The sequence below is a fragment of the Amphiprion ocellaris genome, chromosome 1 (genome assembly GCF_022539595.1).
Source record: "Amphiprion ocellaris isolate individual 3 ecotype Okinawa chromosome 1, ASM2253959v1, whole genome shotgun sequence".
NCBI classification, from domain to species: Eukaryota; Metazoa; Chordata; class Actinopteri; family Pomacentridae; genus Amphiprion; species Amphiprion ocellaris.
Window position 1 is genome coordinate 19,879,302 of NC_072766.1, and position 27,052 is coordinate 19,906,353.

Consider the following 27,052-nt stretch of genomic DNA (forward strand, 5'->3'; position numbering starts at 1 on the left):
AAGTCCCCAAAATTACACCATTTATCAGTGCCAGAAACTGTTCAAGCCTGAAAGAATTGTTGGATTTTTTACTTTCCAACATACTCATTTGTGGCGTGCCTTTCTGATATGAAAATTGTCTAAACCGAAGGTTGCAATCGTGATATTTCATCAAGATTGCTTCATTCTATGTGTGTAATTTAAAAATGAAAAAACAAACCGTCTTCACAAACCAGATTCTGTTTAAAAAAAAAAAAAAAAAAAAGTAAATATAGCCATTCTCCTCATTTCAACCATTAAGTTACTAGTGACTCAGATGTGACAGACACATGTCCAAAAATCACAGACTGCGGCTGAACTGCAGGCTGTGTTTACACAGAGCAGATAGGAGATAACTATGGAAACAAAATAAAAATGTATTAGTAAAATATCTACAGTAAGTCTAGCCAACATTTTCTTCAAGTATTGGTAACACCCATGGACACATGGGAAAATGCTCTACATGTTGATTCTGTTGTTTTCCCTTTTTTTCTATTATTGGAAAATAAACAAAGCAATTTATGTTCTGTTTCTTATCTTTCTTTTATGTGATTTATGACATCATAAATGCATCATACTGCACAAAAGACATCTTTGAGCTTTCTTTACATCTAGCCATGGTTGTGCAGAACTTTATACTACAGTGAAAATTGATCCCACAGTAAGGAAAAATATGACGAGAGCAAACTGCTTGTGATTGAGAGGGTTAAACTTCCCTAAAATTCTGGTCTCCTACAGAAGCAGTGATTATAGGTCAGATTAACCTCGTCCAATTTCTCGTTGCCTTACATGGATGTACGATAATATTTGAGAAGCCTTGTCATCTGCAGTCAAGACACATTGTCATCAATCAGATTAGATCAGTACCTGAGTTCATAACATTTTGTATGTAGACATTCAGCTGCTGCTGCTTCCACTGCAGCAGCCAAAGGGAGGGTCAATAAGCACTTGACTACTTGACTTCAATCATCATAATTACACAGATTACTTTTTGAGAATCCACCATGGGAATTAACACACTGAAAATGCTAAAATATGAAGAATTTTCTATTGAAATGTATGGAATTTGTTATAAGATGTCACTGAGTGCAATTTGAATTAATCATGTAATTTCATAACCATCAATGGATCAGACTTACATTATCGCTGAAAGGCAGGCTGAGAATACTGAAAAGGGCACACTTTTTTGGGTGCAGCTTCAGCTCTTTCTAGGGTGATTTCCTTCTCCTAGATAAAGTTGTTAATTACCCCTTTGGAAAAGCAAGAAAGCACAGATTAGTTTGACATTACTTGAGGAATGCAGGAGCCTCAGCGGATTATCTTGATGTTTCAAAGTCACTATTTAGCAACAAAATCACATCCCAGTCTCAATTAGTTTTACTCTATACAAGCTACGCTTCTTACACAAGAAAATGCACTAATGGTACACATATTGTGTGTTGCTTTTGTGACACTGTGATTTCAGTGCATACGCAGACAACAATATTCAAGGTTGCAGTAAAGCTAAAGTATATAGTCCGTGTTTGAAAGAGACAAATGGTTTCCCTTGTATTCAAAGGCTACATACATTGGAGGTTATTGTAAGAGAAATGCCACTGTCAGCAGAGAAAGAAAAGGTAGTGTCTGATGGCACTTACTGGCTCCATGCTGTGATGGTGAGACTAGTAGCTGCAGAAAGGTCTTTTCTTTCCCTGTAATTGTAAAAAAACAGAAGTCTGCTGGGGCCCGGATGACACAGAATGCCCAAATTCCTTTTTAAAACTGAAACCGAGTGCAGTCTCTCAGCTAGAAACAAATGATGACATACTCCAACAACTGTATTGTTCATAAAAAAGGCAGCGATGCAAACAGCATTTTATCTGAAGGGGAAAAAGCAGCTCGTACCGATTTTCTTCTCTTTTTTTCACATCAGCAGCCAAATATAGTATAACTGGTCCACATTGGCTTATGCAGGATGTGTGTCAAGCTTGTTTGCCTGGAGGCTGTTTATTTTATTGGGACTCCACTTTCACCTCTAAACTTGACTTTTCCTATTAATCATTGGTCTAGAGAAAACTACCGTAAGCTCTCAGTGGACTGCTGTCTGTCTGTGAAGCTTTAACAGGCCATCCACATGCTTTTCTTCTGCTGTCTAGTTTTGAGACCAGTTTCCGGGTTGTGCTCAACAGTTGTCCCTGAAAACTCCGTTGTCTGTTTTGTGTATTCTTTGGAATCTGGTCATCTTGAATCATTTATCAACCCAATAAAACTCCCTACACTGCTCACGTCCTGAAGATGTCAGCCGACTTTTGCTTCTGCTGATCGGCCTTGATCTCAGATAGGGCTCTACTGTGCTTGTGCTGTCAAGCTTGCAGGCAGCTGTTAAGATTTGGCTCTATTTCCCGATTCTCCAGTGTGCATTTATTGACAGGGTAGAGGAGGGATAGAAAACAAGCAAAATTTTATTAAAGCACTGAGAGAGTAGGAGAAGTAGGATAATGTATGGGGCAGCAATGCCTTTCCTCAGAGCTGTCAGGGCTTTATATGCTCCCCGTCACGGTGCTCTGCACCGCCTGATGACTTCATGGCCCTGAAATAGAGGTTTTCATCAGCAGAGACCTCCCTTGTCCACTAAACGATTAGACAGACAGTCATTTGGTTATGATTGCTGGGCCATTGCTCTGTAATCAATTTGAATGTTTTGGCCTAAGAGATGTGACGTGGTAGATGGAGGTGTGTGACGTTACAAGCGTGCTACCAACAACATATCCTCTCCCCTCATGTCATCTTCTTCTCTTTCTTTTTCTCTAGGATAATTTCCCTGCAGGAAACCCAGAGCGTCTCCAAGATCTGAAGTCCACCGTTGATCTGCTGACCAGCATCACCTTCTTCAGGATGAAGGTAGCTTGTGTGTGAGTGTGTGTGTGAAGGTTGATTGGCAGTGAATAATTTAAAGAGTGACGGGGGAGCATAGCACTCGATTTAAGAGAAACTGAAAGAAGCATAAACATTGTGATAAATGATGATGGAGCACAACAGTGTGTAACCTTTGTATACCTGTAATGTATATCTGAGTTATGACCTTTTGTCACAGAAGGACTGAGTGACTCAGACACCTTCACTGTTGGTTACAGCCATTAAATCTCCTAACATTTAATTGTGAATAGGAACCCAAATTGATTTTAGGCACGTTTCATTTAGGTGAAATCAATTCAAACTCATAATTCCTGAAAACCTGTCCCCTGCAACAACACTGAGCATTCAAACCGAATAATTTATTATTGCACAATTCCATGCCTGAAGGCTAATGCGGTGGGGTTGTCTTTGTGTTGACCTGCATTCGCCAAGAGACCACGATGTTTAAAATCATTCCAGCACTGCCTTATTTCCTCTTCCTCTCTCACCTCTAACAATATACCGACTTGTCTCTCGCTGTATGAAAAGCTCGGCTCCATCCGGCTCTCTTTTAGTGGGAGTGGGGTTGTAGTGCTGGAGCGCTGAGGCATAGCTAAGATGGCAGCTGTGAGCAAAGGAATGAAAACTGTCACTTTAGGTTGCCAAAGCTTTCACTCTGTGCCAGGCCCATGCTGAGCATTACTGTGTATACAGTACGCGCCGCTGCTTACAAACCGGAGTTACAGTGGTACTATACAATATACTGCACATGCACTTAAATGCCAGTCTGGCCACATGTCAATTATGTTATACATAATAGATGTAAGTAGGCTGCCATTTTTTCCACAAGGAAGTGATATCTTGTATAAATGTTTCAAACATGTAATATGATAGCACTACATTATCACTGATGGTATATCGTAAAGCAGACTTTGCATTTGTGATTGATTTGGATTGGGAGCATTAGAAACAGTATTTGGATAATTTGTATGGATTTTTATGTGGTGCAAAGTGTTTAGACACCTAGAGGAAGAACTAACGCTGAAAGCAAACTTCCTGGACTTTAATCATGTATGTATGTGTGTGTTTGTTTGTGTGTTTGCAGGTACAAGAGCTCCAGAGTCCACCGAGGGCCAGTATGGTGGTGAAGGACTGCGTGAAAGCATGCCTAGACTCTACGTACAAATACATCTTTGATAACTGTCATGAACTGTACAACCAGCTCCTCGATCAGGTAATCAGATTATATCTTGTTGACTATTATCATTTATCAACACATTAAAGTCGGGTCTCTACTGGTAAACAGGAACACTCCACAACCACAAGGTGATAAAATATTAGGATCTCTGTATTCCTCATATTTCATCTTGCAGATGTAGTGATGCACACCAAACACTTTCACACCTTAAATGCTGACTGAATACTCACTTGGATTAACTTCCCATATCTCTCACCGTCTTAAAGTCCAATTATAAACCAACTGGATTTAGCTATAACACAAGTTGGGCAGGACGAGTTACTGTACTGTAGCTGTGCATGCATTCATTTATGTCAAAAAATATGAGTGGTGTCAGTGGCCAGGTTGTTTAATGAAAAGGAGGCCTGCTGCATGGATCTGCTGCCAGGCATCTGCAAACCTGTGTTGTCCCATAATTGCACATTTCTCAAAACTTGACACAGTACCATCTGCAGGCATGTCGACCACACACAACCGCTTGGTGAAGCTTGGCTTGTTGGTCACTCAAACCCTTGACCCAATCAAGTATTATTTCTCTTTTCAAAACACTGACAGCTGTTGTATTTTTTAGAAAACAGGGAGGCAAGTAGAGATGCAAACGTACAATGGGGACATGCAGATGCTTCCTTCAGATTTACCTTTTGCACCTGCTTTCTTACTTTGCATAATGTTATGTTTTGTAAGTTGTTTAGTTAGTTGTTCATCATCATCACTCATTTTAAGGTACTTTCTACTTGAAAAACTCCTTGACTGAAGCAAAGGGCATTTGCGCATTCTACAAGAGAGCTTTAAAAGCTGCATATTAATGTAAACAAATACATCTGTATATCATTATTTTGGTGTGGCTGTGTCCCAACTGTTCAACTTTAGTGCTCTTTTGTTGTTTTCCCTGTGGTTGGGCTTATTGTGGCTCTCCCCACTGCTGGCCAATTCACAGAAATCAAAGAATAGAATCACAGTGCACATATGGTAACAGCAAGCATTCAAATAAAAATGTGGAGCGATGTCTTTATTGTTAACGTAATGGTTCTTTAATATCATCTTTTCTGCATATCTGAACACACAGTGTGAGCAACAGCTGCTAAACTTTAATGAGAATAACTCATAGGATACTGCACAGATTTGCGCAGTCAAACTTAATCTGCAAACAAGCAGCTGAGCATCTGGTAATTACCCAGGCAGACAGGCAACAATAACTAGATAACTGACATTTAATGGAGTCTTCATGATCCTATTACCTCCATCATTCCATAAAGTAAGTGATGTAGCTTGTTCAAATGTAGAGATGATGCCAGAAAAATGCATTACTGTTGAATGCAGGTATTATTTCAGAGACACTCTTGGTGGAAACTCAAGCTTCAGTTGATCAAAAAGTTCACGAGTGTGCTTCCTAGTGATGTGTGAAGATATACATTCAATCCAACATGACTGGAATTTATTAATATGTATATCATGTATATCTAACATTTCCCAGACACTAAAATGTACCTGGTGTCTGTTGCAAACTTTGCATGGACAACTTCAGCCTTGAACCTTGAAGAAAGAGAGCGTCAGGCTGCGCTTATCTGATGGAAATCATCACTGTTTTCAGGCTTTTTCAAGTGTCCACATGAATATTATATGAACCAGCATGAATGATGTATTGTCCTCACATGAGCATGTGATGTCACACGGCCTGCTCATGAAAGAATGTAATATTAATTATGTATTAATATTACACTATGAGCACCTGAAGGCATATTCACTCATTAAGAACTCAGAGATTCACATATTCACACATTCAAAAAACGAGGCATCACCAAGTCCTCAGTTAAAGTTTTCTTTTTCAGATGCATAATGTGCTAGTTTACCTGTGCTTCGGCTTCTCCTGAGTAAATAATCAGTCAACAGGCAGCTCCGCCTGATTATTTTACGGTTTACTTCCCAAGGAGAATGGCCTCCACACCGCAGAAGATAATGTCTTTTTAGGTCGTAATAGGGTGCTATCTGCTCAAAAGTTGAATAATAATCTTCCTTTGTTTAAACAGCCTGCGGGGTTGTAAGCAATTACCAAACCTGTGAGATAGACACTTGCGCTAATTACATCTTCGTCCACCACAGTTTCACAGTAGACAGCCTCTCCATCAATGTTTCCTCCACGGAAGAGGAAAAAGACATCAGCTTCACCCCAAAGTAAGCCACACCGTGGCTATAAATTATTATGTTCACATACGCTAGGTAGCCTTTGACACAGCAGATAGCACACTTCTCAGACCCCAATTCTCTAGTTGCTCACAGTGACGGAGTGTGGCGACACAAGAGCTGACACAGTGGCCAGGCAAGCAGTGAAATATTCCAGGCATCTTGCATAACATAACAACAAAGCTCTCTGCTTCTGCCTGGGCGTCTTCTGTGGAGAGGAGGGAAAGAGGGAGTCTAGCTTAACTGTTTCTTTAAATCCTGGCAGTAAAGAGAAGGAGGATTTTCAAAAGCAAGATGAAGAGGAATTGGAAAGAGGGCAAAGGAATCATGGAAAAGGAAAAAAGGAAAAAAAAAACAATTGCAATTTTCTTTTGGTTCATTCACTGTGAAGGAAAGTTGAGCTGCAATGATGGTGCACGGATCAGATGGTAACGTGCACATGCATCTGTAAAGATATACAATACATTCACACATACTTATGCATTATGCAAATGTTAATGCATAAGGAGACAGATAAATGGATGTAATTTGGTCGTGAAGAGGCAGGTTGGTGATTGGTGACAGGCATGCACAGGCTCTAATCCACTGTGCCTATTTATGTGAAGAACCACAGAGGAGCTTGAGGAGGACCCCATTTACTAAGCAAGCAGTTCAAATTGATTTGATGTCTGTCTCTTACCAACATGTTTGCTAACAATACCCAAGCGGTGGGTTTTAACTATGTTTGGAGAATATGCTGTTTGTTTGCAGGAAATGCGTGTATTCTCCTTTACCTACTACACGCAACCTTTTATCACCGTGCCTTGGAATGCATCTTTGCAGTTTCAGTTCCTCACGCAGATCGTTCTCTTGGGAATTTGATCACATTCTCAGAGAACATCCTTCAATCAGAGACTCTGTAATTTGTGTCACATTGTGAGAATTGATGAGGAGCGAGTGTATGCTAATGCTGATTTCTCCCACACAGGGACTGGAAATGCTAAACAATAAACATAAACCACCAGCTACCCTCTAGAGGAGTAATATTCTGCTAGCAATATCTCTGCTGGTGCACCACCACCACCCCGTGCACCAGAGGTAGTGAAACTCCGCTGGACTCTTAGCTCAGTGCCTTATTCACCTACAGCTGAGAGTAAAGCCCATGGGTGTGTTGTTGACTGTAAAAAGACAGCAGGCCACTTAATCACCTTTGAGGATGTATTTGTACCCACTTGAAGTGAATACCAATGAGCAGAGGGACACTGCACTACATTTTAGTCAGATACATGCTGCATCCAATTTAGCAGGGAAGATCCAACCTTCAGTGCCCTTCATATATGCATATAGTTATGCAGACACATACGCACAAATACACACACAGGCAGGCTTAGCATAGCTGACTTACCTCCTGCAGAGATGTTTCTTTTAATATTCATTTTTCCAATTCACCTTCCAACGTGTAGTGGCACATCTCCCCCTGATTGCCCAGGCCTCTCAAAACCATCGCTTTCTCTTTGAAGCAAGCATCACAAATTTGGTCTGGCAAACTGTGTGTTAGGGACCTAAATGGATTGAAGTGCTAGTTCATGTGACTTTGATCCAAACACGGAAATCACATCTTAACCTCTCAGTATTTGACTTGATGAAACAAGTCAATTGGTCATTCATACTCATACTGCCTTTCTTCATTTACGATCACGTTCTCAGCCATTTATCATCACTTCACGAAGCACATGCTGTAGATGATGTATTTTTTGAGAACATGCGAATGGTGGTTGTCTTGAGTCCAGCTTAAAGTCCCAACACAGTCTTTGCATTGAGATTCTGCCTCATATACATTTCAGACTCCCTGTTACCTTCACACTGGAAACCAGTGTAGTTTGCATGTTTCATCCATAGAGTGTTAAAAATGTGCAAATTAGAAATTCATGAGCCTTTGATCAATATGATCCATGTGATGGAACCTCCAGTGAAATGTGTAGTAATCTCTTTCCATGTGTATGGCACATTAGATGATAGACTTAACTTTTGCAGCCCCAACCCTCAAAGATTAAAGTAGTGAACCCCAGGTTGACATGATCGACTGTCGCAGAATCATTTGTAAGCCCTATCTGTGTTCCATGTTCCTGTGAGATTAAATTCCAAAGCACTTCCAAATGCAATGTCATTGAGATATGCAGCAGCATAACATGCTTTGCATCACCATGCATTGGAAACAAGAATCAGCGTCATCAGACACAGTTGATTATTGTAGCAATTGATTAGAGTCCGAGGATTGTACTGAGAATAAATTAACTCATGTTGTATTTCCAATTTCCCCAGCTCTCCCTACAATGTCTCCTCTGTGTGCTATACCAAAGTCAATATGCTAAAGGTTGTTAAATAATTCCACCTAAATTATTCAATACCGGATCTGAACATGTTTCATTTTTAACAGAATTTTCTTTTCATCAGAAATACATTTCTGCTCCTCCCAGAATTGCACACACAAATGAGAGAATGTGTTTTGCATCCTCTTAGTAGGATACTGTATGTCCCCACGGCCCACAGTCATAGATTGCATTTGTCACTGTCGGTGTGCATAAGAACTCAGGTGTGTTTCCATGTAATCGTGTCCGTATATGATGCAGATCTGTCACAATGTGTGAGTTTGTGGCATTATGGGAACTCAGCTGTGTTTATTTTTCAGTGCTCGTGGCCTTTCTCTGTTTCTGTGGAACCTGTTTATGGCAGATTTAACGACTGGGACAGTTACTTGCTGACGGGAGATGAGTGCGGTCACACTCAGTGTGGGGTGAACAGATGGTAGAGTCAGTGAGAGGTTTTGGATTCAGCACCTTTCACTCGAGTACAGCAACAGAGATTTCTGCAACAGATTTTGTCACATACCCGCATTTACATACACACATGTTCACCATGTTGCTTTTGAAGTGAAAAAATTGCATCCTTAAGATATCGGTGCTGCTTGATTTGACAACACATCCAGTAAGTGATGGTAGTTTAATGCTACAGCTGTCAGAGAAAATACTCTTTATGCAGCTAGTTTGTCAGATAGAAAAGACTACTGGTGTCTTCTTCCGGTGCAGCCAAACAAACTCATGTTGTTTTAATAGGGAGTTCAGGTAATAATCTCCACTTTTCTATCATGCAAGCAGCTGTGATCGGATTTCCTGTTAGACAGTCAAAGTTTTTGTTTTGCATAACAGCAGGACACGATAAAACAGAGTTGGTTCCCTTGCTGAGAAATGTTATGGGTTGTAACTTGCCACTCTTCATCTAACAGCTCTTATGCCATTACGCACTACAATATCTAAAACTAATCCACTGTCTGAAAAATGCAGAAATTGTTCGCTTGTTTTGAGTAGAAAACCAATAAACCGCATGTCCTTCACAATAAAAAGAGACTTTTTCTAAGAGATGTTGGTTTGCATTAGTGATGCATGAACAGAATACTAAACAGCAAGGCTGATATTAGCGAGATGAAATGGTAAATGCTGGACTATATGCTGCATCTTTCTCAGTGATTCTCTAATTTACATGAAGATAATTTGAATCTTGCTTTACAGTGGCTAACTCTGCCATTAACAATGATAGGAAATACATGGGCTACTTGGTAATCACAGGATCTGAATGCTGTCCATCCATTTCTAAAATAAAAAACATATTTCATGAAAACATTTAGATGCAAAACACACAGAATCTGATATTTGGATCTGGGGTGAGCTGGAGTCCAATCACCATTCCTCAATTGAAGATTTTCAGTTTTATTGCACTCACACTAAATACTAATTCCTGCCCCTCAGTTCTTATTCTGTCCGGTTTTACTGACTGCAGCTTCAGGTGCATAAAAATACTAACGTGCCAGATCCATCTTTGTTTAGCTTTCTCTTTTCAAATGTTGTTTTCATCACATTTACTGCTTCAACATGAACCTCACCACTCAGTTTTCCTTCTCTGCAGAGCCGGAAGCAGGACATTCCCAGAGAGGAGCAGGGCCCATCGATAAAAAACCTGGACTTCTGGCCAAAACTCATCACTCTCATGGTGTCTGTAATCGATGAGGACCGGACGGCTTACACCCCTGTCATTAACCAGTATGTACTTCTTTAGTATTACAATCCATGTGTTTTTATTTATTTTTTTAAAGCCAAAATTTGAATCAAATACATGTTCAAATTGCACTTTTAATGCAATGCAACACCAGCTTTTTAAATATCCTTCTTATCTTTGAACACTGCTTCTAACTAATTTATTAGTCTAGCATCTCTTTAAATTGAAGTTCTAAAGAAATATGGTGAAAGCACACAGCAACAGAAGCTGATCTATGTTGAGCTATTCACGCAATGATAAACACATGGTTGAGGTTTACAGTTATTTGTGTAGATTTTGGTGAGTTGTTTTGAGAAATTGTTAAAACTAAACAGATTAGTAATTCTTTGGGGCCTTAATGTGGCCTGTGTTGATTACACATTTACATATTTGTCCAATATTTATATTATTAAATAATTTAGCTTACTTATGGCCAATTGTTTATTATTCATCATACAAGGTTGAACAGATACCCACTTAAAGTAGAATTAATGTGATCATTGATTAAGGATTAAGATTTGAAGGATAATTTAATTAGTAAGAGAAGGAAGAAGTAAGAGAAGACCAACAGTAAGAGAGAAAAAACTCCTTGAAAAATCTAAACAGTTCCTGTACATTTGAAAAAATATATTTTCTGTTTGTGGAAACATGAATGAGCTCGGTGTTGTGCAAGCAGGCAGTGAGGCAGCCAAAGAAAGCCAGCGGTGAAAAATGTTTTGTTTGGCGAGCTGTGGTATGGATGGATAAAAGGGAAAGGCACTGTTACTGAATTATATAACAGATTAGAGAGTTGTTTGTAGAAAAGAAGGAGCTGGTTGTGGTAGCGGTGTAGAGGGAGGTGCAAGGTGTTCACCCTCTAGATGACTTGGCTAATAAAAAATAAATAAATTACATGACCTGAGGAAAATGGAGCGTTGCTTGCCTTGAAAAAAGTAAGATTAAATGTATTTTTCTCTTTCTGCCTCGCTCATACATATCCTCTCATATGCCTCCCCCTTTTTCTTTTCTCCTTCTTCTTGGTGATTTACGATGCTTATTAAGACTCTGTTTATGCCCTGAGCTTTCTCTCCTACACTGTCTAATGATAGATTTGCAATATTCATGCCCAATGCCTCCACATTTCCCTGGTCAAGTTCCAGAGTGACAGCAAATCTGATGTTTTTTTATGATAAAGTCAGGAGTGGATTTGTTGCCTTTAAATAATAGACGCTGAAGCCAGAAGGGGGGGAAAAATCTGTTGCTCTTTGCTAAGAATATTTGCGTGGTAGTCTATCTTTGACAAATTCAGGCTAATAATCTGATCTACAGAATTTATTTTATGATTATAAAAAACAAAAAATTGGATGCTGCAGTTGTTTTTCAAAGTGCAAAGCATAAGAAGCTTTAGAGATTATTTGCAGAAATACTCTTCATGAAGATAGCATTAATTTCACAACATACAAGTAAAGCATCTACAGGTAAACACAGCAGCTGCAGGTATTATGTGCCTTTTTACCATGAAGGGTTGTTATTGTCTGCCGCGCCTACGGTACATCATGTGGGTGCAGGATGAGGCTGAAGAATAACCGAGGTGGAGAGAAAGATCTTGAGAAAGATAGAGAAGAACGACAGAGCCAATTGTTTCTGGGACTCTTTTTTCTTTAGTTGCCACAGGGAGCACAAATCAACCTTCTGCTCTCAGTATTTGTTCCGTTGCTGCACAAAAGCCTGTGCTGCAGGTTGAGGAAGGAAGAGGACGATTTTTCTGTGTGTGCGAGCTCGCTTGGGTTTGTGCACTAGCTTCCCGACTGAGCAGATGAGCGCTGTTTCAATAGAATTTGTCAGATAGTGTGTTTGGTTTGGGGAACAGGGTGGCCGCTCGCAAAAGTAAAACATTTCCTGATAAATTGATTTTTCTAAGGCCGAGACCTTGTCATCCATAACCGTCCTCCCATCACTGTCTGAAGATACGGATAATTAAAGCATTGACATATCACACTCAAGCTCTGACTGAAAATCTATAGGCATTCAAAATAGCAGATTCCTATCCAAATAGGTTGCCACCCTCAGTCTCTCTCCTTTGCTGTGCCATTTTCGCCCTGCACTTTTTGCCATCTTTAAGCCGCATGCATACATCTCAATTCCGCCCCAATTCAACTGGGTTTGGAAAAGGCGGGGGATTATTAGATTAGGAGATTCACCAACCATGTCCTCTTGCACATCTGTTAAGTCATTTGTTAGAGATTTCAGGCTGGGCCAAGCCATCAGGCCATCCACTCAAGCGTGTCATTATGCGGAAATGAGTCTGATTGGAATCCGTTTCAATTCCACCAGGTTTCCACAGGAGCTGAATGTGGGCAAGATCAGCGCTGAAATCACGTGGAACCTCTTTGCCCTGGATATGAAGTATGCAATGGAAGGTCAGTAATGCTGCTGATCAGGCAGTTATCACTTGCTTGGGAGCATGTGTGTGAATAAGTGAGAGGTTAAGATAAATGATATGAATTGATTGCTGGTAAAGAATGGTCAGTAATGCAAGCTGAGTAGTTATCCACTGAATGTGTAACTACATGTTAGATATTTTCAAATTAAAAGTTCAATTCAAATTTGTTGCTCTCTCATTGCTCTGCAGCTACACCAGGACAAGTTTGAAATGTTACTGTATTACCTCTGTGTACGTGAGTGCTGTTTGTCGGCTGGTGTCATACTCTGCTGCCTATCTAGATTATACCTTCCTGCTTTCATTTTATTGATCACTACAGAGAAACTGGAACTTCTTTTAATCAAGATGTACAACTGATCAATGGGAGTATCAGAAACAGATGAGCTGCTCAGGTGTTTGTGTCCCTGTTTGTGTATGTGGTCTAGTTACTGTCATAAAATAGGAAAAAAAAACAACTGCACAGCAAAAACTATTTATGGGGCATTTGTGGGTTAAAGTAGTTTCCAGTTGAGTATTTGAGATGGATCTGTAGGGGGAGAAGTTAGAGATGCGTGTCCCTAATTTAAACCCATGATGAGTGGGCAGCTGTTTGAAGCACTGCTTTCAGTAGGCAGTAGTAGGTTGATAGTGGTGAGTCAGTTTCAAATCTTTTCCCCAAAATGTAACATTATTATAGATACACAACACCTACGTAAAACGTGCACCACAATTTCGGTGTCCTTGTAAATGGCCTAATAAACACAATGTTAACTTATTGTATTATATTGTAGACGTATGATGCAATTGGTGTATAAAGAGGATTTTCTACATTGTGCAGGGTAAAGAAATAAAAAGGGAAGTTTGTATTTGAATAGAGATGATAAACTATCTGTAATCCAGCATGAACCAAGATAATCAGTTTCCTCCATTAACACGAATTACTTAGAAGTGTCAAACCATTCATTTGTGGCAGCCATGTAGTACCTGATTTACACAATACATATGTGGCAAAATGTGATTCCCATGTGTATCCATGTGAGCTATGGTAGTTTAGCATCGATTTTGTCAACATGAGTAAGTGTTTTTTCAAAGACAGCAGAGACGCACAGTGATCAAGCAAAAAATCTCAGATGCGCCCTGTTGGCATGAAGACAGATGTTCTACATATGAATGTAGGATTTTTGACTTTACTCCCTCTTTCTCCAGCATTCCTCCCAAAAGGCAGTAAATGCCTCCTGGAGGCTGTTTTTAAGGCTGGTGGTGTCTAGATCAAACCCCACTGGATATACGGTGCGGAGGTGGAATACAGAATGGAGTTAAAGTGGCTGAGGTTATGCATGAATGTTAAAATGATCCCCCTTGGTTAAGACTTTTTGTGGTTCTTCTGTTGTACTCAAATGAAGTTTGTCACAGTCTTTTCCATAAAAAGCAATGGATCTTTTTAAGCTTCAGTATACGGATGTCGTGTATTGTGACAATTACATGGCCGCACGCTATGGTCATGTGTAGCAAATTCATCTCGCTTGTATGATCAGTTCATGTCATTTTTTTTGTCTGGAAAAAAATGCTTATTAGTTTAACTGTAAGACAGTTATTTATTCACACACAAAAAAATCACAATTTGCAATACAATTTAGGAAGTCAAACCAAATGTTTTGTAGCTCATATTAAAGATGAAAGTTCTCATGACACCTGTGTTCATACTTTATTATTGTTTTCATGCCTTTTGTACATGGTGCTTCTGAATCACATCTGTGCTGAATTTAACATGGTATTTGTTACTTTGATGATGCCATGGGAAGGAGAGAGGTAGTGAGAAGAAAAGCTGCGTGATCTCATTGAGGTCAAACACTGGAAATGCTCTTTAGATTGTGCATAAGAGGAAAGGCACAGGAGCACCAAGGAGCTTATTGGTGATTTATCCTCATCTACGTAGAATATACCTGCTGCTTTCTCTGTGCTGAGCCATCTTGAGTTGCTATGGCAACCAGGTGCCATATGAAGACACTGCACACAGATACACACGCACGCACACACACACACACACTGCATGCATCATGTTTTCATGTGAGATGGTTTAAATGTGATCTGCTTTTCTCCAGGGAAAAGCATCCAGAATGTGCATATAAATATGTGCATTAGATTTCGTTGAGACAGGTGCAGACTAGTGAGTGAGTACATATGGATATATTTATGATCAGGCAATAGGCAGCTATAAACAGCCCGAGGGTATCTGAAATCTGAGCTGAGATTTTAATTAAATCACTAATTCCAATCTTTTTTTTCATCATTCTGCTTATATCATTTTGAACTTTCATCATCATATTTTGTCAAATTAACTGCAGCACCTTTAGCAGTGCTATTTACTGGTAACAAATTAGGTCTCAGCAGCTTCTAACTGATCCTAGTGGCATTACAAAAGTTATATAGCCTCAGACCTCCTTTACCTTCTGGCATAAACAGGATGTTTCTACTTCATCTAGCCTAAAGTGATATAGTGACCTCTATACTGAATGTTTTGTGCTATAAAACAAATCAGTAGATTATTCAGAGAATCCATCGCAGTGGCATCAGGTTGTAGTAACACAGAATCTAGTTTTAAAAATTGTATAATTCTAAGCATTATACCACATCAATACCAATACAGTTAATAATGAAAAATATGCTTAGCATAATGTAGCTAAAAGTTGTTTTAGTGCTACACTGATAAATTGAGTTTCACCTCTGTTTTTTTTCTTACAAGTGGCGCCAAAGTGTCATTGCTTCAAAATATTAATCTAGCAATGTGTCTGGACTTTAGAATGGGCGTTTTTCCAAAACTTTTAAAAAGGGTGTATTTTCTCTTATCAGCTTAAATGTTAGAAGATATAAAATGCCTTTGAAGGTGTGGAAAAGGGAACAACACATTAGTAAAATCAGAACAGAACAGAAAAGAGTGACGTCAGCATAATAACACACATTGGACTCAGTTAGAGATCTAATTTGTATTAATCCTGTATCTTTTTTTAGATAATCAAAATGTAGCCCCTTGGGACCACTGTATTAGGTTTAGGAATAATGATTTAACACTATCTACTTCAGCGCAAGTATTTTTTTCTAAACAGCTAATAAACCACTGACACGTACAGGCTGAATAAAATGACCTAAACAAAAACATGTTGATGATTTTCAAGTGAATACAAGGCTTTTGCTAAAATGTACATTCAACATTTAAGTAGATCAATAATGAAAAAGACAGCGGGCAGTTGTAGCTCACTGTTTATATGTGTGCATATGTGAATCAGGGCAGCTGGGCATGTGACCACCTAGGGTGTTACTCACTGCTGTCACAGCAGGTTTGGGTAGTGTGTGTGTTTGTGTGTGTGTGTGCGTCTGATTTGCCTGAGGGTGTTCGTGTTACAAAAAGAGACAAGAATCATGGATGCACTCAGTCACATATACCCTCTTTCTCGCTCTGCGAGCCTGAACCCTCTTCCCCTGCTTTGCCTCGTCTTGCCTCTTCTTGTCAGTACATCACTGCACGCCCACAGCGACACGTGCCAGGATGAGGACAAGACTGTCATGTTCCTCAAAGGAGCACTTTGTATGAATTATTGCTCATTTCTTGTTGGCTCTAGTGGCCATTGGAGCTCTGGGTTTGGTTTGGTGGAGACAGGCTAGTAGTTAATTGAAGGAGAGTTTGACAGCTCATAAACCACATAATGGTAAGGTGCAAACATGCACACTGTAAACCATATAATGTGTTTTACTGTATAGGTTGTAAAACCGCATTAAAATGAAACAGATGTTGCAACTCGGAAAGCAGAACCCACTTTTTTTTCGCTTGATCCCGAGTATATTGTGTTTTTATTGCAGAATGTGATGATGTTGTACATCCATAAAATGCGAGGATGTATGATACATTGACATTAATATCTGGCTATCCTGTCCACAGACTTCATAATATGTTGCTCCTATATGACCAGCGTGCCAGATTTTCCTCTCACCACATTTATCACTACTTAAATATTAAGTTGTAAAATATGGCATCTGTGTTGTGGAAACACATGCATATAGAGTGCCTTCAGAAAGTATTCAGATCTTTTCTCTTTTTTCACATTTAGTTATGTTGCACTTATGCTAAAATCATTAAAATTCATTCTCCTCAGGCCACACTCGGCACCCAAGTATTTACAAGTATTTGCATATTTGTTTTTTTTAAAGAAGGAAAATTGAAATATCACATCTACATAAGTATTCAGAACCTTTGATAATTGCTGGTAAATTCAATTGATTGAGCATGATCTGGAAAGATCTGTATAAGGTCTCACAGCTGCCATGCACACCACTGCTTAAACCAACCCATAAGGTCAACACTCTGCCTGCAGAGCTCAGAGAGAAGATTGTGTCAAAGCACAGATCTGGCAGAGCGAAAAAAAAATGTTGCTTTATTTAAGGGTCACAAGAGCAGCAGTGACTGTAATTCTTAAATGGAAGCACCATGAAAGAACCATGACACTTTGGAGGGCTGGCCATCCGGCAAACTGAGCAGCCAGGAGAGATGGGCCTTAAGTCTTGGTAAGATAACTAATAACTTAATGGTCACTGGCTGAGTTCCACTGATTCTGTGTGGACTTAAGGGACAGATCCAGATGGACAAGCATCATTGCAGCACTCCACTTACCTGGTCTTTATGGCAGAACCATCTCCTCAGTGAACTTTTCGGCATCAAAAGTCTGAGCATTGCGCCTGCAGAAAATCAGGTATCGCTCATTACACGCCCAACACTATTCCATCAGAGATGCATGGTGGTGCTATGGGGGTGTTTTTCAACAGCAGGAACAGGGAAACCGGTCAGGGTTGAGAGAACTTTGAATATAGCAAAATTTAGATATTTCCTTAGTGAAATCTTGCTTCAGAGTGCTCAGACTGGGCTGCAAGGTTCACCTGCCAACAGGACAATGACCCTAAGCATAGAGCTGAGTCAAAACTGGAGTGACTTGGGGACAACTCTGTAAATGTCCCTGAGTGGCTCAGCAAAAAACCCTGCGTTTGACTCAATCGAACACCTCATGAAAATGGCTGTGCACCAATGGTCCCCATCCAGCCTGACAGAGCTTGAGAGGATCTGCTGATAAGAATGACAGAAAAGCCCCAAATCTAGCAGAGGGCAGATTGATTACTCTACTAATGGTTCACTACTTTCTACCCATATCAGTCACAAAACAATCACTCAGCTGCACATTTCATGGGTAGGAAATGTTAGTGGAACACTCAGCATTTGACCAGCTCAACTCTGTTCCCAGAGAAGGCAAGGAAACTTAGCTGGGTCACTTATGATTAAGTGTCTGTGTAAGAACAGTACTTAGGAAGTTTCTTAAATTTTGCTAGGGCCACATTTCATGTCCTCAACATTACAGTGCCAAGCACCTTCAGTGACTTTGTTTTAACAGCTGTGTGTGGGGGGTAAAAGAGTAAAACAGTAGAAAAGCTGCAGGAAAATGAACAAATTGGATACATTCCTTTATACTTGCTTGTACTGTGTGTGGTGATGAGGTAGTAGAGGATATACTGTGCCAGTCCAGGTTGCTGCTTGTCTTTCTCATTCAGACAAATGGAACTAACTCGGAGCGAGCGGTTTACATAAGAAGGCACATGAAACTGGCAGGGCAGCTGACAGAGACACCCTGAAGGAGGCGGGCCAGAACGTCCTGCTTTGTTGCTCTGTGTTTGTGTGTGTCTGTGCATGTAGGCCTGTTTGTCTGTGCGCTTGTTCGAGTGTTCAGTTGTGCAAGTACGTATGAAGGAATGAATGAGAATAAAAGAAGAATTTGTGTGTGCATGTGTGTGTGTCAGTGTGCACACATGTGGTCGCGCATTACTTAATGAAGTCTTTGATGCATTCTCTGCTTCCTGCTCCAAGGCCTTTGGTGCCAGTGCTGGTGCAGAAATGGATGCTGCTAATTTTAGCATCTCAGTGAGATTCTCTGAATGTGAGAGAGGAGAGGGAAAGAGTGTCTGAGAGAGGTAGGAGGGGAGACCAAAAGTGAGAGAGGATAAAAAAAGAGAAAAGAAAACAGAGCATGTGAGACAGTGAATGACTGTGACTGTAGCTGAACTCAGTAAATCATTAACTTATTCACTAATACCTACATAATAAACACCCAGAAGCATAGTCTGTAGATATAAATACAGTTTGGAGACTTTTATAAATCATCATAATTGTTTCCCGTAGAGTTGATTTATCATTTTTATTTATTTTTTTTAGAAATGAAGTTAAAACCTAATATTTCAGTTCTAATTTATATCTGCTGTCAGGCAACTGGAAGCCAGCTCAGTGAATGTCAGCAACAAGAAAAGAACTCAGAGAGTGCCAAGGCTGCTCAGTCTTTGTATCATTTCGGACAAATGAAATCTTTAATAAAAAATAACTTTGCGCTGAGCACAGGCATGTGTTATGCATGTGTACATTATGTAAGGATACCGAATTGCGTGACCTAAATATGTAGCAGGCAGCAGGAATTGATGAGACTCTGAAACACCCCCACAATTTAATGAATTGTTCCTTGTATGATTTCTGACGAATAAGACCCAGTGGATTTGTAGCAGGATCGCAGTGATGTCATCGTCAGCAGGCTGCTGATGCAGCGTTCACTTGTTCTCATAGTTACAGTGTCGCCGTGCCGGCCGCTATCTCACAATGCGAAATCCTTAACAAATCTGTGGATCCAGACTATAAGCCACATCACTGCCAAAATCTAATGAGGTGGTCCTTGTGTCATTTCTGACCTTGTCTGAAAATTTCATCCAAATCCGTTAGTCCGTTTTTTTGAGTAATGTTGTGCACAAATCGATTGACGTACGCTGATCGTCACATAAGTCCGCCAGATACCATGGTGGAGTAATAAACAACCAGAAGGTGTCACCCGTTGATAAAACCGGAAATTTCCCCTGTTCAGCAACAGAGTGCTTCAAAGAGAAGACAGTAAGTAGAGCTGTTTCTAGACTTCAGATTCCGTCTGTGATTAAGTTTTACAGTTCATGCTGTATATCCACTGTATAGCTGTTTAATGGCGGTGGCCTCTGGAGCATGTCATTAAAGATCCAGTGCCTCAGCAGCCCATTAACTCATCTTCAGCCTGTTGGAACTGCCTCACTCCATAGAATATTTTAATTGAATTTCAATTAATGCACCTCAGCAGTAGGAGTTTTGTTACCTTACAAAGATGTTTATGAGAGCGGGGCGTGGCTATAGTTTGTGTGCTGCTGTGTGATTTTAATAAGCCATCATTTCATTTCTCAGCATAGAACTGCACATGCAATTTTGATCACTTTGTGCTTAGGCTAACAGCTTATGCCTTTCTATACTGATAGATTTTATAGAGCACTGCGGTCTTGTTTTTGCCTTGCGGTCAATATAATGATTTCATACATGGGAATCTCATAAATTCTTAATAAATTTTCCCCATTAAATGTAATGCACTCTTGTCATTCCACTTAAAATATAATGTTATATATGCCCTCTTTAAAAAAAAAATTTAATAACATCGTCTTGTATAATGTATTATGTTAGTGTTTTTGGTTTAACATAGTAGATTAAACAAATGTGCAATGATTCTAGACAGATCACAAATCTAGCAGTATGTATTCCAATGCAGACTCACTAATCCAGAGTGCACCCTTAACATTAGTGAGTCACAGGTCTGGTTGCGTCCCGTTTCATTATATTTCGGCCTGAGTCACATCAGTGGAAGTTAGAGTCTCTGTGGACTCTGATGTTTTAGCAGAGCTGTGTCAGTAGGCCCCTGTGATACAGCTTAGAAGACCATTTGACAGAACTGGGTCATCAGCCAAGATGAAGGAATTATGTCAGAGAGGAAACTATACTGGCCTTGGCTGCCATTCTGGTCCCTCAGTCTTTTGTCTCGGGCAAATCTGTCTAACCTTGCACTCCTATAGATATATTCACTAAATGGTAATTGTAGGATGGAAAAGCTGTGGTTAGCCGCGACAGTTCATCACAATATCCTCGGCATTTAAATCAATGAGGCAGAGAGTGAGTGAGTCTCCTGTGAGTTTCTGTCCCTGTGGGCTGCGTCAGACAAGATGACATCCTCACCAGGGCCCTTGAGCCTACTCCTCCCTCAGGACAGCCCACACTGCTTACCACCAGCAGGACACAAAGGCACACACACACACACACACACACACACCTACACACACACACACACACACACACACGCACACACACACACACGCACACACACACACACACACACACACACACACACACACACACAACAGCGTGTCAATGTATATGTTTTAGCACATTTAGACTTTTGTTCATACAAGTGTAGCACATTACGAGTGTGGGTAAAAGAGGAATATGAATAGAATAGGTGTGGCAATTAATCATTATCTTCTCAGTCAGTCACATTATCTGTTAAAAAGCTGTGCCAATCACAATGAAATGTAATGACAGCATCTCACTGAATAAAGACTTCATGGATCCGAGAGGGTATGAGCTGTGAACAGTGGACTAGCTCTTCACTCATGCAGAGTTGCTGAGGGTGTCGTTAGAGTTTGACCATCCAGTCCACGTGTGTTTTGTGGAGCTGAAGAAGGCCTACGAGTGTGTTCCCTGGGGGACTGTTGCTACGAGCCATCTGGTCCTTGTACAACCAAAGTGAGACTTTACTGGACACACATCCACATTGCACATAACATACACACTACATGCATACTACATATTACACACGACATACACACATACTCATACATGCGTTTTTGCACATGCACTCTTTGCACATTTTACACCACTACATATGGTCACTGTACACTCTCGTATTTATACATCACAATACCACAAAAGTCACTTTATATTTTTATCCTAATCTATAGACACTTTATATTTACAAATATTAAATCATTCATGTTCAGGTTGTAAATACTGTTTTAAATTTTCCATGTATATTGTCCACACCTGTGCAGGCTCTTTGTTTTGTGTGCTCTTTGTCTCTTTTGCGCTATTACTTTGTGTTGTGTGTACAAGCTGGATCAGGTACACAAAACATCTTACTGTGCACTGTGCCATGCACAACTATGTATGTAACAAAAAAATTTGATTCTCTCTGCGTTCATATCCTCTGCACTAAATTGCACATTTTTCTAGTAGATGTTGAATATTCACGTTCGGCCAGGTTGAGGGGTGTGTTTTGTTCGCAGACCTCAGAGATGCTTTTTGCGCATGAGGTGGTTCTGTTGGTTTCTTCAGGCCGTGACCTTGAGCGCACACTGGCTGGTTTACAGCCAAGTGAGAATCTGCTGGGATGAGAGTCAGCGCCTCCAAGTCGGAGGCCATGGCTCTCTGCTGGAAAGCAGTGGATTGTTCTGTCAGGGCTGCAGGCTAGCTGCTGCCCCAAGCGAAGGAATATTGGGTATTTCATGATTTTGCTCTTGAGTGACTGGAAAATGGAGCGCAAGATGGACAGATGGTTTGGTGCAGCATCAGAAATAATGCAGGTGTTGTACTGGAACGTTGTGGTGAAGAGGGAGTTGAGCTGGAAGGCAAAGCTCTTGATTTACTAGTCAGTCTACGTTACAACCCTCACCTATGGCCATGAGCTCTGGGTAGGGACCGAAAGAATGAGGTCATGGATACAAAATGATCTTCCTCCATAGGTCTGTTGGACTTTGCCGTAGCGATGAGGTGAGGAGCTTGGATGTCTGGAGGGAGCTCAGAGTAGAGTGGCTGCTCCTTTGCATTGAAAGGAGCCAGCTGAGGTGGTTCAGGCACCTGACGAGGATGCCTCCAGGGTACCTTCTTTGGAGACTTTCTGGGCATTTGGAACTAGAAGGAGACCCCTGGGCAGATGAAGAACTTGCTGGAAGGATAGAATATCTCCTCTGGTCTGGGAAGGCCCTGGGATCCCCCTATAGGCACTGGAAAGCATTACTGGGACATCTGGAGTGCCCAGCTTAGCTTGCTGCCACTCCTGACCCTAGAAAGCAGAGGAAAATGGTTGGATGAATGGAGGATGTGAATGTATAGACTCACACTGCACAAGCAATCACATTATAATGTAGTTAAAAATACAGCAGTTTAATGTGTTTGAAAGGAGGCAGTGCTGTACACATCTGCTTTGTGAGTGAGAATGCGGAAAGAGGACAATTTCGAAGAGTGGTGAGAATGTTTAGGGATGCAGAAAGAAAAGGAATTTCTCATGGAAGTGCGTGAACTGTGTTTATCCAGTGCACCCGGAATGTTACTGCCACCTGCGTCTGTGGTTTGTAATGTGTAAGATGATGAAATCACAGAGTTATATCTGAACAGTTTGACCTGCATGGAAGATTACTTCATGACATTCTGGCACTGGTTTCTCAATTCCCCTCTTTAAACCAGAGACTGTAGATGGAACACGTACAGTATGAGCCTCGGTACCTCAGTCAGTTGAAGTAAAGGGAAAGTCTTCATACAGCCAGTTGTAGATGGCAGCTGCTAATAATAGCTGATTAATACTGATTGCCTTACAGATTTGTCTTTGCTGACATCTTTCTATAACCATAATACTATCAATTTATGTATTTTAGGTGAAGATTGTGTAATTGAGGTGTAGAGGCAAAATTAGACATGATTTATTCCCACTGGACAGTCAAAGATTTTCCAGTTCTCGCAAAAATTGAAAGACTTCACCTTGTTTTACCTCATTTGAATGCAGCTTCTGTTGTTTTGTCTTTTTGTAGAACTTTCCATCATTCACAGATTGCAGGGCGCAAAAATGCCAAACAAATAGATGAAGCATATTTCAAAGCCAGTAGTGGTGGTGCTTGCTCCAGCCCTTGTGATGCTACAAGAATAGCACACACTCAAACATGCACAAGCGTGCACATACATGGTACAGTAAATCCTTTTTATTTTTAATGTGTCAAATCATATGGCACCACGACAAGGCCTCCAGAGCCCGGCTTTGCATTAAAAAGCATAACTGCATAAGCAAATATAAATTGACTTACCTCCACAATGACAGATTGTTCATTTGAAATACTCTGACATCTCAGCTTATAAAATAATTACTGTTACGGAAGTGAAAGTCGTCAATGAATGATAAATTAATTATGTTGAAGTTCGACTGCCTGCGATTAAATTTTTGAGAGGGCCTTCATTTTGTTTTAAAACACAAGAAATGTCTGTCTCCTACAACATTTTTAGATGGAATTCTTAGATATAAAAAATTTAAAAGCATTTTCAGATGACTCATTGTGAAGTCAGGCAGCTTCTGTATGTTTTATTGAAGTGTTTTTAAAACACTGTTCCCTGCGGCCTCATTTCCTTTAGATTCTCTCCTCTGTTCAAAAATGGTATATGGAGCCCAGTGAATGGAAAATTATATCCCTTTTCTTTCAATCAGAGTGTGCAAAGAACCGCTTTCTGTCCCTTTGTGCTGCTGTTTTCTAGAAAGAAACATAGTCTTTATGATTCCTAAACTGAAGAGTTTAGGAAGACAAAAGCTTTCTGAAACTTAACGTTCTTTTAAGCACAGGCAGATGTTTCTATCTTCATACATACAAAAATGCTTTTGGAGGATATTTTCCTGGGAAGTGAACATCAAGAATTCTTTTCAGTCAACAAAATGCAGTTGATAATACAGACATTCAGCTGATCTGAGGCAATGGTGTGTCCTCTTCATACTGTTCCAAATTTGGTATTAAATAATTTCTCAAAATATCTTTGGTGACACGGACATGTACTCTAGTGCCACCGTCAGGCCAATATTTCCACTTGCAGACAAGAAAATATAAACATTTACTAGACAGAACTTTAATTAGCTTACATGAAATATTCATGATTTCCAGAGGACGAACATTTCAATTTTTCATGAGTTTCCTCTAAAGCCACTATCAGAAAACCTTTATACTTTTAGCCTGAAGACCTAAAATTACCAAAAGGGTAATTACACTAGGTTGTTGTTACTGTAACAACCACTAATAAAGAATAACAAGTGTACAACAAGTGTACAGCCCATATAATAAGGCCTAAGACAGCTCACATTTCTTTCATGCCGTTTATATTAAAGAGTTGTTACAATAAATGAATCACCCTTCATACATTCTAGTACAATCTCTATGAGGAAGAAATGGCTGCTCACTCATTCCTCAGCTTGGATTTACCAAATTCGGTCTTCCTTTGTGCATATTTCATTGTTCCTGTTGTATATAATGAAGAGGCTGGCTGGCAGCGCCAAACAAAGCACCTGCTGACCTCTACTTTTCTGTCTCCCAGCTGACCTCCATCTGCTTCCTTTAGGTGATGACTGTAGGTGACTGAGTGTGTGACAGCGAGGGTGTGTGCAGTCAGAGCTCAGGGCAGAAAGGTTGACAAACTGTGATGCTGTGTGTGCATGTGTATGTCCGTCTTGTATGTGTGTAAGCTGCCTTGCAGTGCCAGCTCAGTTATTAAAGTGGCACTGCCACAGTGGATCCCTCTCTTCAGATATTACACATCCTCTGCAGCAGAATTACTGCAGGTCCTCTCTGGTAAAACAATCCTGACTCAATATTCACAATGTTAAAACCACCTGCTCCTCCTGTGACACAGACTGAATAGGGGAATTCAGGTGAAACCGTAAATCTTTTGGCAATTTCAGCCATCAAAACCACTTTGGTCACGAAGGTGAGGTGTGGATGAAAGCTGTGACATTTTCTAGAGCTGGGCCCTCGAAGAAAATAAGGGATGGTGTCTGAGGTGATTGCGGATTTTCATATCAGTAATGTGCAGAATGTTTGTTAAAACAGTCCCCTGCAGTGGCTCCTGGGTTTTTGAAAAGATGTAAAAGATGTTAAGGTCTGCATGTGCAACAGATTTTAACTTAAAATATAAATAGAGAAACCGGCTTGGATAGGAATGCTGCTCCACACAATGAGATAGTTACTCTATCATAGGATATTAAAAGAGATTCCTTATGTGAATGTTGTGTCCAAACACACGTTCCTTTTTCTCACTTGAATTTCTCTCAAAGCATTCATTGTAGCAACGTGTAGAGCATATGAATGAAACTGCACGTCTTGACTTTTCCAATGATGCCAGGTGCATGTCTGTGAAACAAAAGTGTTGGCAAGAAAAACAGTTTTAAATTTACATCAAATTTAATCATATTTACCATCTGCATGCAGCTCTCCACTCCCATTACACTTGTTTGAATTAGTCATGGACTCATTATTGCATAGATCTGAAACGGTTGCCTGGTTGTCTCTTGACGATGTGACTCTGCAAGTAGACGACAGTATGTACACACTTCAGTGAATAAAATAATGATTTTTATTTCCGTTAGGCACTGAGCACTTCCCCTTCTCCCCTACCTCCAAGTCTCCCCTATCTGCCTTACACATTTAGTAAAATATATTTCTGTTGCCAACATTTTATGGTGAGATGCATGTGAAAACAACAGATTGTTCTGAGGAAAAGAATATACAGCATGTAGTAAAGTAAATGTAGTGAAATTGTCCCTATTAATAGCATTGGGCACATAGGGTTAATCTAGATTCTAGTTCTTGCAATCTGTTACCTACAGTATGTGTTAAAATATGGTGGCTATGACACCCACCTCTCCACTTTTACTGATATTTATCTTCGCACTTCTGCTGAAACATCAGAGACATTTACACAGGAGAGACCATCACTGTCAAACCTTTCACTGAAATGTACGAAACAATTGTGTTTCATTCTGTTACGGTCTCTGAAATGAGTAATTTTTCAGTTCAAGATAGTGATATTTATACACAACTGTAGCACATGTATTCACAGGCATTCATGCTGTATATGACCACCTACCCGATTCTTTTAAAGGAGTTTTCAGTTGAGTCCCCCCCTCAGTTTTTTGAGTAGGTTTAAAAACAGCTTAAGCACCAGTTGTCAAGAGGACAATCTGAACGGAGGACTCACTGTCTTCTCCATTCTAACCAGTAAAATACTGTGCTGTGCGTTTGACTGAATTATCATACAGGTACATATGTTAATTACACATATGTAAATATTTTTCTCGGGGCTTAGAAGGTAGTATAGGGTGCCAAGCATTGCGCTATTCATCAGAGTAAACACTCTAGGTTCTTATCGGGATTAAAGAATGACAGCCAGGGTGCATTGCATTGGATTTAAACATGTCTTTGATGTCGTATGGATGGTTGTATCTTGTTTCTGCATTTGAATATGTGTGTCTTTATCCTTGCAATACAGTTAGAAGCTGCTGTAAAAAAAATCTATCACACTCCTTTAGATTTCCTGCTCTCCTGTCCTATAT

General features: G+C 40.1%; 1 protein-coding gene across 3 annotated transcripts in view; it reads left to right on the forward strand.

The window, feature by feature from the left end:
* The window catches only part of LOC111562838 (protein unc-13 homolog C), a 118,137-nt gene that overhangs the window by 61,387 nt on the left and 29,698 nt on the right, over window positions 1-27,052 (forward strand). For all 3 annotated transcript variants that reach the window (XM_055009273.1, XM_035944146.2, XM_055009280.1), the window contains exons 15-18: window positions 2,809-2,898; window positions 3,998-4,126; window positions 10,250-10,383; window positions 12,692-12,777. In XM_055009273.1, the coding sequence (XP_054865248.1) occupies window positions 2,809-2,898; window positions 3,998-4,126; window positions 10,250-10,383; window positions 12,692-12,777 (439 nt within the window). The remainder of the gene's footprint in view (window positions 1-2,808; window positions 2,899-3,997; window positions 4,127-10,249; window positions 10,384-12,691; window positions 12,778-27,052) is intronic.